Source organism: Xyrauchen texanus, chromosome 9, assembly GCF_025860055.1.
Source record: "Xyrauchen texanus isolate HMW12.3.18 chromosome 9, RBS_HiC_50CHRs, whole genome shotgun sequence".
In the NCBI taxonomy this organism is placed as follows: Eukaryota; Metazoa; Chordata; class Actinopteri; order Cypriniformes; family Catostomidae; genus Xyrauchen; species Xyrauchen texanus.
Genome location: NC_068284.1, coordinates 9,170,165 through 9,185,830, shown reverse-complemented (window position 1 = coordinate 9,185,830; position 15,666 = coordinate 9,170,165). Strand labels below are relative to the sequence as shown.

Here is a 15,666-nt window from a genome sequence, read left to right as displayed (position 1 = left end):
CGGGAAGCTGCCCGTAACTCTCTCTCTCTCTCTCTGCCACACTACCATCTCCACCGTCTTTATGCTTTTCGGGCTTAATCAGCCTAAATAGGGGCAGGATGTGCGTAATCAAGGCCCGGCTCCGCCCTCCGCCCTACTACAGACCAACATTGGTCAAGCCTGTAGTTCACTGGAAGCCATATGACTTAACCAAAAACTTTAGGAAGAAAATTATAAACCTGAAAGTTTATTAGTATTAAGCTAAAAAAATATAATAATAATAAATATATATATTCTTAAATTTTCTCTTGTCCTTGATGACCTCTTGTAAACCTTTTCATGAGACAGAACAGACCCGATTTTAATGTCTTTACTAGTGGAAAAATGTAAGAACGATTACAAATCAAACTATTTTAGCAGCAATTCAAACCATTTTAAGGCCCAGGTGCACTTGGGCAGAGTTGGTTAACCTGCTCACCAAAAGGAGTGTGAGAACCAGCACCCATGCCGAATGTTACAACATTCCCTGGAGAGAGAATCCCTTGTGCAAACTTCCAAGCTCTATGTGGGAAAGACAAGGCACAGCGCAGTGCAAGGCCCGTCTCTCCATCCTATCTCTGGCTCTTTGCCTGGGTAGAACATCTAAATATTATGACACAAGAAATGACAGAGCATACCATTCTGCACTGTGGCAATGTGCTCCATATCGTGCCACATCTATCCCTCAAGGCTCCTAAGTTACTTAGTTGTTATGTTGACTTCTATGCTGATGGTATTCAACTATATGTATGATGTAACAGTAATAACAACGCTCTGTTTCTAACAACGATATGCTGTACTGTAACAAGCAAAAATGTATAGTTTTTTCCTTAAAGGAATAATTCACCCACAATATTTTGTCATTATTTACTCACCCTCATGTCATCCAAACTCTTATATTGTTATTTTTGTTAACTGAATGCAAAATATCTCTTTTCCATAAAATGACTGTTCACAGTGACCACATCTGTCAAGACAAAAACAAACCAAACAAAAAAAATAAAAAATAAAAACAACAAAAAATTTCAGACAAGGTATGCTCATTTCTCCCAATTAGAGACAGCATTCCACACATAACAACATTCCACACATCACAATAATTTATTTTTACAATACTTTTCAGCACATGTCAAATTAAATGCAAAAAAGGCACACACACACACACACACACACACACACACACACACACACACACACACACACACACACACGCACATGTTCGGGCTTGGCTCTCCCCTTCTCCAGCAGTCTGGATTGCCCTTTAAATCCATCTCCACTCTGACTGCAAACACAAAACAGCTGTTTGATGTGATTTACCACATGTGTCAATCCTTACCGTACTCACTCTTTCGGCCTCGCTCTCCACAGACAGGCGTCGCTCAGCCACATCCCATCACCACAGTATTATAAAAGCTTTCCATACAACTCACATTCCAGTTCTTCTGAAGTTATACGACATCTTTTTGTAATGTATGGGACTTTCCCCTTGTGGCCAGTAGGTTGTACTTGTGTATTGTTCTAGTTGTGTCTTTGTTCTTGGAGTCTACCTTAATTGTTAACATGTGTGTCTTATTACCTACTTAGATCATGTTAATGTATGCCCTTGTGTTCTCCCTGTCTTTGTCTAGCACAGTTTTTTTGTTGTTGTTTTTTTTTTGTGCCCTTGATGGTTTTCTTGGTTACAATAAAAGTTCTGCACTTGGGTTCTAAATTCCCTGCTTGTCAGTCCCATCACTGTTACATGCTAGACCTAATTTGAACCCTGCAGATCTTGAAATATTGGCTCTTTGACAGGAAAGTGATTCAGTTGTGTAAAACACTGAACTATTTTGTGTCTTAGCCAATTGTCAGGATTGGGAAGATGTGGCTCTCAAAGACTTTTATCGTTTTGGACAGAACAAACTACTAAAATAAATTATGCCAATTGGCAGGTGCAAATATCTTAATTACACCTCGCCACTTGTCCTCATCCAAGTCCACAGCCTCCTTGACTTTGCCAGGGTTCGCAGCTGCTTTACCCTCGACTTGTTCTTGACATTGCCCGGGTCCCCAGCTACTTTACCCCCACTAGATTCCCCTGTCACCTAGCCATTTGCTGTTGACTTTGCCTGAGCCTCCAGCCTTGACCTTGCCTGAGCCTGAGTCCCCAAGCCCGTCGGCACCTCCTTGGCCTCGTTCCTCCTCCGCCAGTTCACCCGTGGTCTCCTGCTCACCTATCTCTTAGTCGTCCGCCAGGTCGCCAACGGCTATGTAATGTTTGGGATTTTCCCCTAGTGGCCAGTAGGTGTCGCTAGAGGTGTGACTTTTATTTTGAAGTTCTTGTGAATTGTTCTAGTTCTGTCTTTGTTCTTGGTGTCCTCCTTAATTGTTTCCATGAGCAAATTCCAATCGCAAGCAGCATGGAATTACAGTTTAATTGTAGCCTTCACTAAAAGTCTTGTGAAAGGGTCCTTTGTGAAAAAATTGTTGGAATTACATTTTGAGTCGCATCCCCTTCCCAAACTTCCCTTTTAAGGGTGCAAAAATGCTGTTTGGTGTCTACCTTAATTGTTAATATGTGTCTTGTTACCTTGTTAGTTCTTGTGTATTTAAGGCCCTTGTGTTCTTCCTGTCTTTGTCTAGCATTGTTTGATGTTTCTGGTGTTTAGTGAATTCTTGTTTTTTTGCACTTGAGTTTTTTTATATAATAAAAGTTCTGCACTTGAGTTCTAAATCCATCATTTACACTTTTGAGTTGTTATAAACTGATACTCTTCCTCTTTTCTGAAATTCTAATTTGGCAGCCCCCATATTCGGACCCTCTCTATGTAGAATAAAACAGCTTGATATGACTGGAGTCTTAATCTCATGTGTTGCTGATGATTCAAAATTTAAATTCATTTCTTAAAGAGTACAGCTTTTTTAAATGAGGACAAAATTACTGAGTGCACCTTTAAATTATTTCAAATTCATTCCTTCAGTTAATTCTGATAAAACTAATAATGATTTTCATTTTTAAAATTGGTAAATTTAATATTGTATCCTATAAACATGCCTATATGATGAGGGCATGAAATGCAGTGTATAGTAGAAATGACACTTCAAAGTGTTACAAGAGATCACTGAAACATTACCATTTAAAATAACCATTTAAGTGCTAGCATCCACCAGCAGCCAGTCGCAGTTTAAACCCCCGAGTCTTGGTCATTTGCCATAGGAGCTCTTTCTCGTGTGTGTGTTTTTTCTTCTAACTTATACTTCCTCTGCTGCCTGTAGGGACGTGTAAAACAAGCCAGACTCAGAGAGGAGTCAAGACTTCAGAGAGTCAGACGCTCTCTCGCGCGCTGTGCAAACTATGGGATGCCAAGTGTTCAGTGCACTCTTAACAGCTGTTAGATGATAATGAGACATCGTTCCTTTTGATTGTGGAGCGGCAGACACGTCACAGAGCGCACCTGATATGGAATGTTGAGGCCTCCGCAGTTTCGCGGGAAAGTTATGGCCGTATGGATCGAGTGTATTCTGGAGGCGTTTCCCTGCCGCAACTTCCCAAGGTCTGTGTGTAGTTTCATGCAGTTTAAAACACATTGAGAACATGTGAGGAGCGAATTGTATAACAGGTGCTTTCCATTAGAAGTGTGTATTTTAATGTTTTTTTTTTTAAGTAGCTCATAGAAATTCTAATATTTCCTATTAACTTTTATTAATAACATTAACAAACATGATAGGAGTTAGTTGTCACAAGGGGATGTTGTTACAGAGCATATCGTATATATCAGTTATATCTCAGTAGCTACAAGGTCTTAAATGCCTTTTTTTAGCAGTGGTTTAGCATGTTTTTTTTTACCTTGTTTGATATTATGAAGGTAGAATTTAATTAAAAGTGTATATTAATGGTGTATACCATGGTGTGCTGTATATCAGGGCAGGTTATGTTCTTGACTGCTATGTTGCTCGGAACCTTCCCCCACTTGTGCATATAGTTGAGTGACAATAAAGTTGTAATTTTATACAGTTTATTAGTTACAATATCTGTTGGCCAAAACAATGTTTTAATAATTGTGTACTTTGCCTTTTACATTAGTTTCATTAATTGTTTAGTGTTTCATAGTTGTTTTACTGTTAAAAAAAAGTCAAATGATTTGGACAAAAACTCTAATTGTGATTATAAATATCTGGTTAAACCCTTAAGCCTTTATTTTGGCTGAGCTTTTATTTTGACAGAACGCAAAGGGAGAAGTTTGTTTGTAGTGGGGTTCACAAAGGTTTGATAATCACACTTCCTCATATTCGATTTTATTTTGATTAATCGTTCATCACTAGTACGTGTCAATATGCAGCTAACAAGGCAATCAGCTCACCTCACTGAACACCTCACTTATAACAACATGTGTTTGTCTAGCCTTCTGTTTCAGGTTTTCTTTCATACATTTTTTTTATTTTTTTTATTTTTGAATAGTTTTACACATAAAACTGCTAACACACAAAAATGCACAAAGTTATGTAGCAGCCTAAGATGAGATCTGCAAAGAAATATGCAAATAATTACAACAGCATCACAACCCCTTTATGATACTGTAGTAACTTTTGGAAAATAAAATGGAAAGTATTTATAGCACTATATAAACAGTGTGTATGAATTTGACTGGCTCATCTGGTCATCCATAAATGTGTATTCATATTTATGATCTTCATGTTTACCTTGTGCTTCCTTCAGCCATTTATTACACTAATACATTGAGTGGATTACTTACAGTACAGTATGACAGAGTTGTAACTGTTATCCAAAACTGAGCCTTTGTGTCTATAGGATGGAACAGCAAGGCTATTCAGAATATGACTAATAAGAGTGGAACTATATTTTTGGAAATCCATATAAGGTCAAAATGTTGTGCATCATTTAGAGTTTGTTATTTCAGGTCTGTGTGTGTATGTTTTTGTAATTATAATTCCTTGAATGGTATTGAACTAATGAAACACATTTATCTATGTTTCATGTCATGGTCTTTCAGTGGCCCCAGAAATGTTAAAAAGTAAATGTCTATACATGTGTAACAAAATAACCATATAGCTAGAGATAATTTTGAGAAAAATTCTAGCAGCTATGCAAATGCCACTTCATTTCATATTTTGTTTCATAGATTTTAAGTGTGTCATAGTGTACAAAAGTCTCCAAATACATTTTAGAGCCACTAAATGACATTACAAGTGACATCACTTGTATAAATAAAAACCTTAACAGACATTCAACTAGATGGTATATCTAACAGCCCAATTTTGGAAAGAAGTCGATGCTAAATTATCAGCATTTCTTAATTATCACATTCCTGCAACACCATCTCTATGTCTTTTAGGTGATATATCACAGATAATTCCCACACCAGAACACATAACCCCCCTACTTCTGTCTCTAGCTATCACCAATAAAACAATTATTATTATTATTATTAGAACTTTAGTCATCCCTGCCGGGCAATTCAAATAGGGCTACAGCAGTGCTTCACACAACAACACAATAACTAAGCAAGAATGCTGCATACCAGATCACACATTGAGAATAAAAAAATAAAAAAATACATACCAAAAAAATACAATAATAATGATGATAAACTTTGATATCACCCATTACATAGTCGAATAGCCACAGGCACAAAGGTAAATGTATATCGATTTGTGAATTATGAATTATGATCAACTGGAAAATTAAATATCCATAACACATTGCACAAATTTAAACAACTAATTATCTCTATCGCTTCCTCTCTATACAGTAACACATCATGATTGGTGAATTAATGCCCTGCAATGCCCACATATATTTATTTATTATAGATGACACCACACTTATGCAGACATATGTAATGGACTGTGCATATATACTTGAACAAATATATGTTCATACAAAGTAATAACTATATGTATGAATAATTATATGTGTATATATGGATGTGTGTGTGTGTATATATTTAGAGAGAGAGAGCGAGAGAGAGTATTTTATATTATATAATATTACATTATTTTATTATATATAATATATTATGCATTATATTATATATTCTGCCCCATTAATGCAAATAATTTCCATTTAGTTCTTTTACTAAGTTGTTTTCATCAATCTCTTTATCTCATACTTGTTTTTCCATGATTCTTTATTGTTTTCATTAGTATTATTATTGGTGTCATTGTAGTTATTATTATCATCATTATATATCTATATTTCAATACAAATATTTATTAAATTATTATTTTTATTATTTATGTATTTTTTGAGAAGTGAAAGAGAGAGATAATAAAAAGACCACATTACCAACAGGTCTATGGACCAAGAACAACAAGAACAGGCTGGCTGAGGTAAGACACCTGGATGAGACACATACCGTAGGATCACCACATGTGAATCCCCTGATACTGATATTCAGGCACCAATGGCAGAGACACGACCAGGTCACGCACCCATGCTCTGGAAGTTCCCGCCAAGGTACCATGCTTCAGGGAAAGCAAAGGCATCCCTCCACAAAACAACCTCATAACAGCATTGGATATGCACATGTGCATTTACAGCAAGATGCCATGCTCAACACTTGACTGTTTTACAAAACAATACACTGGCCCCCTCTCTCTAGTTTTCAAAACAAAACAATTGCTCCCTCTCTCTCTCTCTCTCATTTACTTTTTTCTCACTCTTCAAGCAACGTACTGGACCTGGAAGCAGACAGAGGGGATGAGCAGGAGAAGGGAGGGTGAACATTTACACAGACCTGACCATCCTCCAAACATCCTGGATAGGCCGTCCGCATTGCCATTAGCTCTCCCAGTCTGATGTTGCACCTTGAATTGGAAATCCTGGAGCGCAGGGAACCAGTGAATTACCATGGTGTTAGAATCCTTGGCTTGCCCCATCCATTGCAAAGGGCCATGGTCGGTCACCAGAGTGAAGCTCTGGCCCAGCAGGTAGTATCGCAGCTCCAGAACGGCTCATTTTATGGCTAAAGCTTCCTTCTCTACTGCTGCATACCGGGTTTCGGCTGGGTTCTGCTTCTGGCTGATGTACACTACCGGGTGTTTCTCTCTCTGTTGGACTTGGGACAAAATGACCTGGTGGGGTCTCAGGAGGATATCCAGCATTTGCTGGAAGGTGGTGGGTGCCCTGTGTAGTCCAAAAGGTAGCACTCGGTACTGCCAGTGGCCACTAGGGGTGCTGAATGCCATCTTTTCCTTGGACGATGGAGCTAGGGGCACCTGCCAGGATCCTTTGTTGAGATCCTGGGTGGATATATATACCACACTTAGCTCAGCGGCTCGATGAGCTCTTCCACTCGGGGCATGGGGTATCCGTCAAAGTTGTACACCTCATTCAACTTCCGAAAGTCGTTACAGAAGTGGAGGGTGCCGTCGCCTTTCGGAACCATCAGGACGTAACAAGTGTTGCAGTGTACAAAGGTAATTGGGATTGACGCTTTGCTGTTTGGTTGGTGGGTTGGTGGGGGGGGGGGGTGTATCTGGGGCTGGGCCAAGCTCACTTTGCTCCTGGAATCCAGGAGGGCTTTCACACATTGCCCCTCGATCTTCACCAACCTTTTTGGGGCTTCCCGGGGCACCGCTCGGTGTACAATGCAACCTTCCAGCCAGGCCTTGGCATCCGGGGGCTTTGGTCTGTGGGCATGGGTTTGACCCGAACGGTCGGTGTCGCTGGTTTGCTTACTGGTCATGAGGTGCCCTCCAGCGGTTGCCTTTCCTGGAGCATCCTCCAGCAATAGGTGCCAGTTCTCTCTCCGCCGTCTTGGGTTTGCGTCGCCTCTGCCAGTTCCACGGCCTCCAAAGGGTGGCGAGGGTCTCATGCAGTGGTTTCCAATTGCAGTTGTATATGTTCCTGCTCCGCCCGCTATTGCCGTGCTGTTAATTGTTCCGAAAATTGTTGCTGGCGAAGGGAGATATTTACGAGCTGATTCACCAGATCTTCTATCATCTTCAGAGAGAAATCTCGACCTGCAGAAAAAACAGATGGAGTGTTGGGATGAGTTGTCTTCACTCTAGCCAGTATTCTCCACCACTGTGGCAAGATGAATGAGGCACAGACAGACAATTCTCTAGTGCAATGTCCAAAACGGGGTGTTTTATTGACACAGCAAACAATAGTAAGGGAATGAAACTTAATGGTGCGCAGTGTCTTCAGTGCTGGGGCGAGGTGGGTGTGCCGCATGTCTGTGCACATGAATCCCGTGTGCAGCGCAGCTTTCCCAAATTCAATGCCAAATCTGATCAGCCTTCACTCGTTGTTGGACCCTGAGATTTAAGCGAGACAGAGAAGAGGGTTATTCTCTGAAGATGTAGCTTACAGTCTTCCTCTTTCGCTGGCATTTAAATCTTGTCCAGCTGATTGTTCGCAGGTTGGGCGGATCAAAGCCCACATTCCAGGGATGATACACTCTAATTCCAGGACGACGCTGATATGCGCATGGGGTACTCACCACAATGATACTTGTTATATGTTGCAATAATAAAAATAAAAAAACTATATGTTATACAACAGTAGAATTCCTTAGCCCAAAAGCTGAGAACCAAAAACATACTCTCTTGTCACCTTCAGTTACAAGATATGAAACAAGTACACTCTTTCAGTAAAATTCTATGACAGAATTTTCCACTCAAGTCAATAATCTTATGGATAATAAAATGTTATACACTTCTTTTTTTGTTTACACCTATTCTCCCCAAGGTGTCACAGGCAACAGGGTAAATGAACATTAAGTGCCATCTGTGTCTAGTTATCCAAGATTTCCTCCGTGATACACACAGTGAGCCTGTGGCAGCCATTCCTGCCTGTTCAGATGGCATGCCCACATCAGGGAATACAATGTTGAAAACATGAACAGGGGACCATTTGTAGTTGTTTTTCAAACCTTTCCAGTTATTAAAAACATAACTATGATTTGATTGACTTAGTGAAGAATGTCTCTCAAGCCGTTTCACATCAAAAGTTGTGCATATCCATAAAACATTTTTTTTAACAGTTATTTTTAATTTTCTTAATGTTTAACACTGCATCGTTGTGCTGTAAAGATAGAGTATGAATCTACTGTAGTATGATAGAGTATGGATATTCATGAATCACACCTGTGAAATACACTCACCTAAAGGATTATTAGGAACACCTGTTCAATTTCTCATTAATGCAATTATCTAATCAACCAATCACATGGCAGTTTCTTCAATGCATTTAGGGGTGTGGTCCTGATCAAGACAATCTCCTGAACTCCAAACTGAATGTCAGAATGGGAAAGAAAGGTGAGTTAAGCAATTTTGAGCGTGGCATGGTTGTTGGTGCCAGACAGGCCGGTCTGAGTATTTCACAATCTGCTCAGTTACTGGGATTTTCACGCACAACCATTTCTAGGGTTTACAAAGAATGGTGTGAAAAGGGAAAAACATCCAGTATGCGGCAGTCCTGTGGGCGAAAATGCCTTGTTGATGCTAGAGGTCAGAGGAGAATGGGCCGACTGATTCAAGCTGATAGAAGAGCAACTTTGCCTGAAATAACCACTCATTACAACCGAGGTATGCAGCAAAGCATTTGTGAAGCCACAACACGCACAACCTTGAGGCGGATGGGCTACAACAGCAGAAGACCCCACCGGGTACCACTCATCTCCACTACAAATAGGAAAAAGAGGCTACAATTTGCAAGAGCTCACCAAAATTGGACAGTTGAAGACTGGAAAAATGTTGCCTGGTCTGATGAGTCTCGATTTCTGTTGAGACATTCAGATGGTAGAGTCAGAATTTGGCGTAAACAGAATGAGAACATGGATCCATCATGCCTTGTTACCACTGTGCAGGCTGGTGGTGGTGGTGTAATGGTGTGGGGGATGTTTTCTTGGCACACTTTATGCCCCTTAGTGCCAATTGGGCATCGTTTAAATGAGCATTGTTTCTGACCATGTCCATCCCTTTATGGCCACCATGTACCCATCCTCTGATGGCTACTTCCAGCAGGATAATGCACCATGACACAAAGCTCGAATCATTTCAAATTGGTTTCTTGAACATGACAATGAGTTCACTGTACTAAAATGGCCCCCACAGTCACCAGATCTCAACCCAGTAGAGCATCTTTGGGATGTGGTGGAACGGGAGCTTCGTGCCCTGGATGTGCATCCCACAAATCTCCATCAACTGCAAGATGCTATCCTATCAATATGGGCCAACATTTCTAAAGAATGCTTTCAGCACCTTGTTGAATCAATGCCACGTAGAATTAAGGCAGTTCTGAAGGGGAAAGGGGGTCAAACACAGTATTAGTATGGTGTTCCTAATAATCCTTTAGGTGAGTGTATATAAAGGATTTAACATATCTTTTCTAATTTTACCTTTTGTGAAAAAAATGAATAGTTCACCCAAAATGAAAATGTATATTCTAATCAGGTCATCCTAATGTTCCTAGCCTGTATGACTTCCTTTCTTCTGTATAACATGAAAGGAGAACTGTTAAAGAATGTACATGACACTCTTTTCCAAATAATGAAAATGAGCATCTGGATTGCCAAGCTCCAAAATACACCATAAAGTTGTGACTTTTCTGTGAAAAACAGATTATATTTTTGCATATTCCTTACACAAAGGTATTGCATGGCTTTGCAACCAAGGGAACCTCTTCAACATGTCCTTGACGTATATGAAATATTCTGAAAATTCCTTGTCACACCATGCTCATGTGCTGAGCTTTGACTGTCTAGGGACTTTTTACCTAGTTTTGTACTTAAGGTCATGTTTGGAAACATTAATTCAACTGTGATCTAAAATAAAACACAATTCTGGAAAGACATTATTTGTGGGTACTGAATGAGAGAAAAGTACACCCAGGTGTGTATGCTGTGTCATTGCCTAAGAGCAAAAAACTAATGAACTGTACATCCTGTTACCCTGACTTCCAGTGTAACTAGGTTAGTTTTATTTAAGAGGATTTTATAACAAGGGAAATATTTCTCTATTATTTAAAGTAGTTTAGTCATCAATATGCAGCCCTGCTGGCACAATTCATGAGCAACCCACTGGGAACTCCTCCCGATTAGTCACTCCAAACTTGGCTATATGTCACTTCCACTTTATTTTGAATCGGGATTATACCTTGTAACGTAGCAGCTAAATTCATTTTGTATGTGGCAAATAAAAATTGTACCTTTTTGTTTCTTTAATTCAAATCTATTTCCATTCGTGTTCTGCGTATTACAAATTTTACATTTGTAAGGCCCTTTCACAAATGATGCACTATTTGTGATCTTGTGGCACTACCTTGAATTCCCCAAGACCACTTTGAAATTTTATGAGGTCACTAACTCCTTCTTTATGGTTGCTATGCTTCTCCATTGCAGTCTTTTGCCGAGCTACACTGGTGCGGACAATTACCCAACAGTCTATGCGGCAATGTGTAGACTTGGGGAGCGCTGTGACTCTGTGAGAGCCAAAAGTGGCATTTGGGACAGGGTCTAACTAAATATTTCCACTAATTGTCCTTGGGTATGTGAGAGCACATGAGGGGTGTAAAATCCTAGGTAAGGTGAACTTTTATAAATAAATGAACTTGGGTTTCAAAATGAATCACTAAGACTCACTACTAAGGTCCACATGATAATCAACATCAAAATTACTTGGTTACAATAAATTAGACATCATATGTACTCTTCAAAATGGCCTTGTGGAAGGACCCTTCCTATTGCTCACTTGCATTTACTACGATGCTACGAGTAGTGTCTATTTTGACACAGTGCAAAAATGCTGTTTGAAATTTGCCCAATATCTTTTATATGTATACATGCACACTTTTTTCTTTGCCTTACCTTCTTCTGTTTTCCCCTATTTACAGATCGTAGATAAACAGTTTCTATCACCAACATGAGTTGGAGCTTTCTCACTCGTCTTCTGGAGGAAATCCACAACCACTCCACGTTTGTGGGGAAAGTGTGGCTGACTGTTTTAATAATTTTCCGCATCGTTCTGACAGCAGTGGGAGGTGAGTCGATATACTCAGATGAGCAGACAAAGTTCACCTGCAACACTAAGCAGCCTGGCTGCGACAACATATGCTACGATTCCTTCGCCCCACTCTCACATGTCCGGTTCTGGGTGTTCCAGATCATTATGATATCCACCCCTTCTGTCATGTACCTGGGTTATGCCATACATAAGATCGCACGTTCCTCGGAGGAGGAAAGGCGCAAGAAGCAGAGACATCAGAAGAGGAGTCGACACAGCCGTTGGAGAGATGAACATCACCAAGGGGAGGTTTTCGAGGGTGATAATTATGATGATGCAGAGCCAATGCTCTATGAAGAAGACACTCTGGATGCACATGAAGTTAACCCAGAGACAGACAAGGGCAAAAAGCAAGATCTCGTAAAGCATGATGGCCGTCGCAAAATCATGCAAGAAGGGTTAATGAGGATGTATGTGCTTCAGCTTTTATCCCGTGCTATCTTTGAGGTAGGATTCCTCACGGGTCAGTATCTCCTTTACGGCTTTCGTGTGAACCCCTTGTACATCTGCAACAAGATCCCATGTCCACATCGAGTAGACTGTTTTGTTTCACGCCCCACAGAGAAGACCATCTTTTTGCTCATCATGTATGTCGTGAGCTGTCTTTGTCTACTGCTCAACATTTGTGAGATGTTCCACTTGGGAATTGGTGCATTACGTGATACTCTTCTTAAGCGTCGAAACCAAGGCCGACAACCTTCCTATGGCTACCCTTACTCCAGGAACATACCTGCTTCTCCGCCAGGGTACAACCTAGTGATCAAAGCAGACAAACCAGGTTGCATTCCCAACAGCATCCTATCACATGACCAAAACTTGGCCAGTGTTGTTCTGGAGCAACATTGCACAAGTCCTGATGAGAACATTCCATCTGATCTGGCTAGCTTGCACCACCATTTACGGGTAGCTCAAGAACAACTGGACATGGCTTTTCAGACATACAGCACAAAAAATGCTCAGACTTCCAGAGCCAGTAGCCCTGTTTCTGGTGGCACAATAACGGAGCAGAACCGGGTCAACACAGCACAGGAGATACAGGGTGCGCGACCTAAAGCCAGCACTGAGAGGGCTGGGACAATAGTAAAAAATGGAAAAACATCTGTGTGGATTTAAATCTTAATGGTAAACTACTATTTGACTACTTGCACTGTAAGTTTACCATCATCTTTGGATGTGTTGGTCAGAAAACACTGTCCCTGCTGAACCAAGCTACTGTTAGTGAGGGCATGGTAGAACACCACGTCCCCAATGATCTGATGAACATTTAACAAAAAGCAACAATGAATACCAGTCTAGATTGTTTAGAGGGATAGTATTCATTTCTGAAAATATGTTCAGTAGAACTTTATTCATATTGCTTTACTTGTGCTCACCCATCCTCAGAAGAATTCTTAATGTACTTCTAGATATATTATACTACGTATTATGTTTCTCTAAGTTCCAATGCATGCAAGTGTATTGACCATATTGGAAGTCTGTTAAACAATTTTGACATTCATGGATCACTGGTTTAGTTTAACTTTATAAAAACAACACTTATGCAACTACTATATTTAAAGCAAATCAGGAGGAAACTGAGAAGCTACAGTACTTTGGCACTGAAAATAAAATCCATTGAATAATGATATTATCCCTACCTTTCTTTTAACCATCATTCAAAACCTAATACCATCTGTTTGACATTCAGTTTTTGTTAGTGATTATATTTACTGCCAAGTAAGTTCATGACAGTACATTTGTTGCAGTGGTCTTAATCAACCTCATTCAATGTTTATAAATATGTTTTAATTATGTATTAATTTGTGTTTCTCTGCTGTGAAACAACTAAGGTTAGGGTTATCCCTAACTCTCAAAACAACCTAACTACCAGCAATAGAAATGTAACTCTAGTTTTTGTTTTATGCAATTGGAAATGTAATACCTAATTCAGATTTAAACCAAATCCCAATAAGTTTCTTCACTGACTTGCTGTTGTTCTTGACAGTTGGCTTGTTGACTGTTCCTGCATTATTTCAAAAGTGACAGCAGCTTTTATGGCTCAGCTGCAGCTTGTGTTCTCCAAAATTATCTAAAATCACAAGTTTTAAAAACAGTTTGAGAGCTTGTTTTAAGGTGCCTAAAGATGTTAATCATAATTCCAAGGTAGATCTCAGATTTCTCTTGCCGCCTTCCCTATCTGAGGCTCTGTTCCACATGCCCACATGGACAACAAGGTACCATTGGCAGGGCCGTCGTCAGAAGGGACAACTGCGAACAAGTCACTAAGGTCTTCTATGGTCAGATTTGGATTGATACCAGATTTATTTATCAGATTAGTTATAACTCTATGTTATGATATCAGATTACCACCTAAAATGTAAGATACCTTTAAAACATTTGTCTTAAAGCTTAAAGCTTATACTCACCAGTACAAGGAGCGATAGCAAAACTAGTCTAATTACATGGTCGTTAGGAATCTTATCAACTGCAAATAATCACAAATATATTGTAAATATTCCATATCATCCAGCCTTAGTTATATCGAAGTTTAAATGCAAAATTGAACATATTTATTTATTTATTTGTATTTGCAGAGTATTTTTGTGCTTATTTAAGGATCATGTCATTAGCTTAGCAACATGTGCTAATGGCAGACTCTGTTGGAATTATGACACCCTGTTGTTTTGCTTTGTTTTGGTTTTCGCCTCTGTTTTGTGTCCATTGCAGGAGCAGTGGCCTATGTCACAAAGCAGGATTAAGCAGCTAGCTAGGTAAGTTTAAACTTAGTTTAAGTGAACTCTGAATTTGCTCTTTCATAGGGGTTTCTCGCTAACATACGCTAATCAGCTAACCTGCTCCGGGGCATGATATGTTACCAATCAGATGTCTCATCCAGATTCTGGACCAATCAGCAGTGAGCAAAGTGACAGTGAATTCCTCCAGTATCTCTCACTCCAATTTAAAGGGCACTTCAATGAGACAGTTTTAGAAATGGACTAAATAAGCTATTTATGATCATTATTTATTGCAAGAAATATATTTTTTGGCAGTCTTGCATTTGTCTAAAGATACTATAATTTGTTCCCAATAATGGTCCCACACTGGCCATAAAATATGTATGAATAATTAAACCTAAAATAATTATATAATTTCTGTAAGATTAATACAATATCATATTTATTTAATGTCCTCTTGTGCTGTGTTATAACTCTGTTTAAATTCTTAAAATGTATCATCATTTTCATAAACATCTTCAGCGGAGAAGTCAATCTCGCTGACTCTCGCGCTGTCTTGCACGCGATTGGCTGTTTGCTTCATTCATTTGAACACACACGTGAACTAATCATAACCTCGGGATCAAACTCTGAATTGATAGAAAAAGTTAGTAACGTGTCTTGATACAATTTAACCCTAATGAAGCCTTTTTGGATTTGGTGAGTTTTGTCACTAAAACCAATCCAGGAATCCAGAATTTGTTCATCTTTACTGAATCTTTTCCTCCTCTAGGGGGCGGGGAGAGTGCTCTCAGAGATTGTTGGTCAGGTACTGATTACAAATGACATGACAAAATATGCAATCAATAACTTAATCTCATATATTACATTTTTGTGGTAATCTAATCTGATTAATTTTGCATTACTTTCAACCTAATTCTATTTT

The 15,666-nt window shown here is 39.5% G+C and overlaps 1 protein-coding gene across 3 annotated transcripts in view; it reads left to right on the top strand.

Annotated features, from left to right (window-relative positions):
* The window catches only part of gjc2 (gap junction protein gamma 2), a 37,563-nt gene extending 23,931 nt beyond the window's left edge, over positions 1–13,632 (top strand). The window contains exons 1-2 of one of the 3 annotated variants that reach the window (XM_052133912.1): positions 3,330–3,551; positions 11,858–13,632. In XM_052133912.1, the coding sequence (XP_051989872.1) occupies positions 11,887–13,140 (1,254 nt within the window). In that variant the 5' untranslated portion in view covers positions 3,330–3,551; positions 11,858–11,886 and the 3' untranslated portion in view covers positions 13,141–13,632. Of the gene's footprint in view, positions 1–3,329; positions 3,552–11,857 lie in introns of those variants that run through there. The other 2 variants (XM_052133914.1, XM_052133913.1) reach the window with 2 other exon arrangements.
* The last annotated feature ends 2,034 nt before the right edge of the window (positions 13,633–15,666 follow it).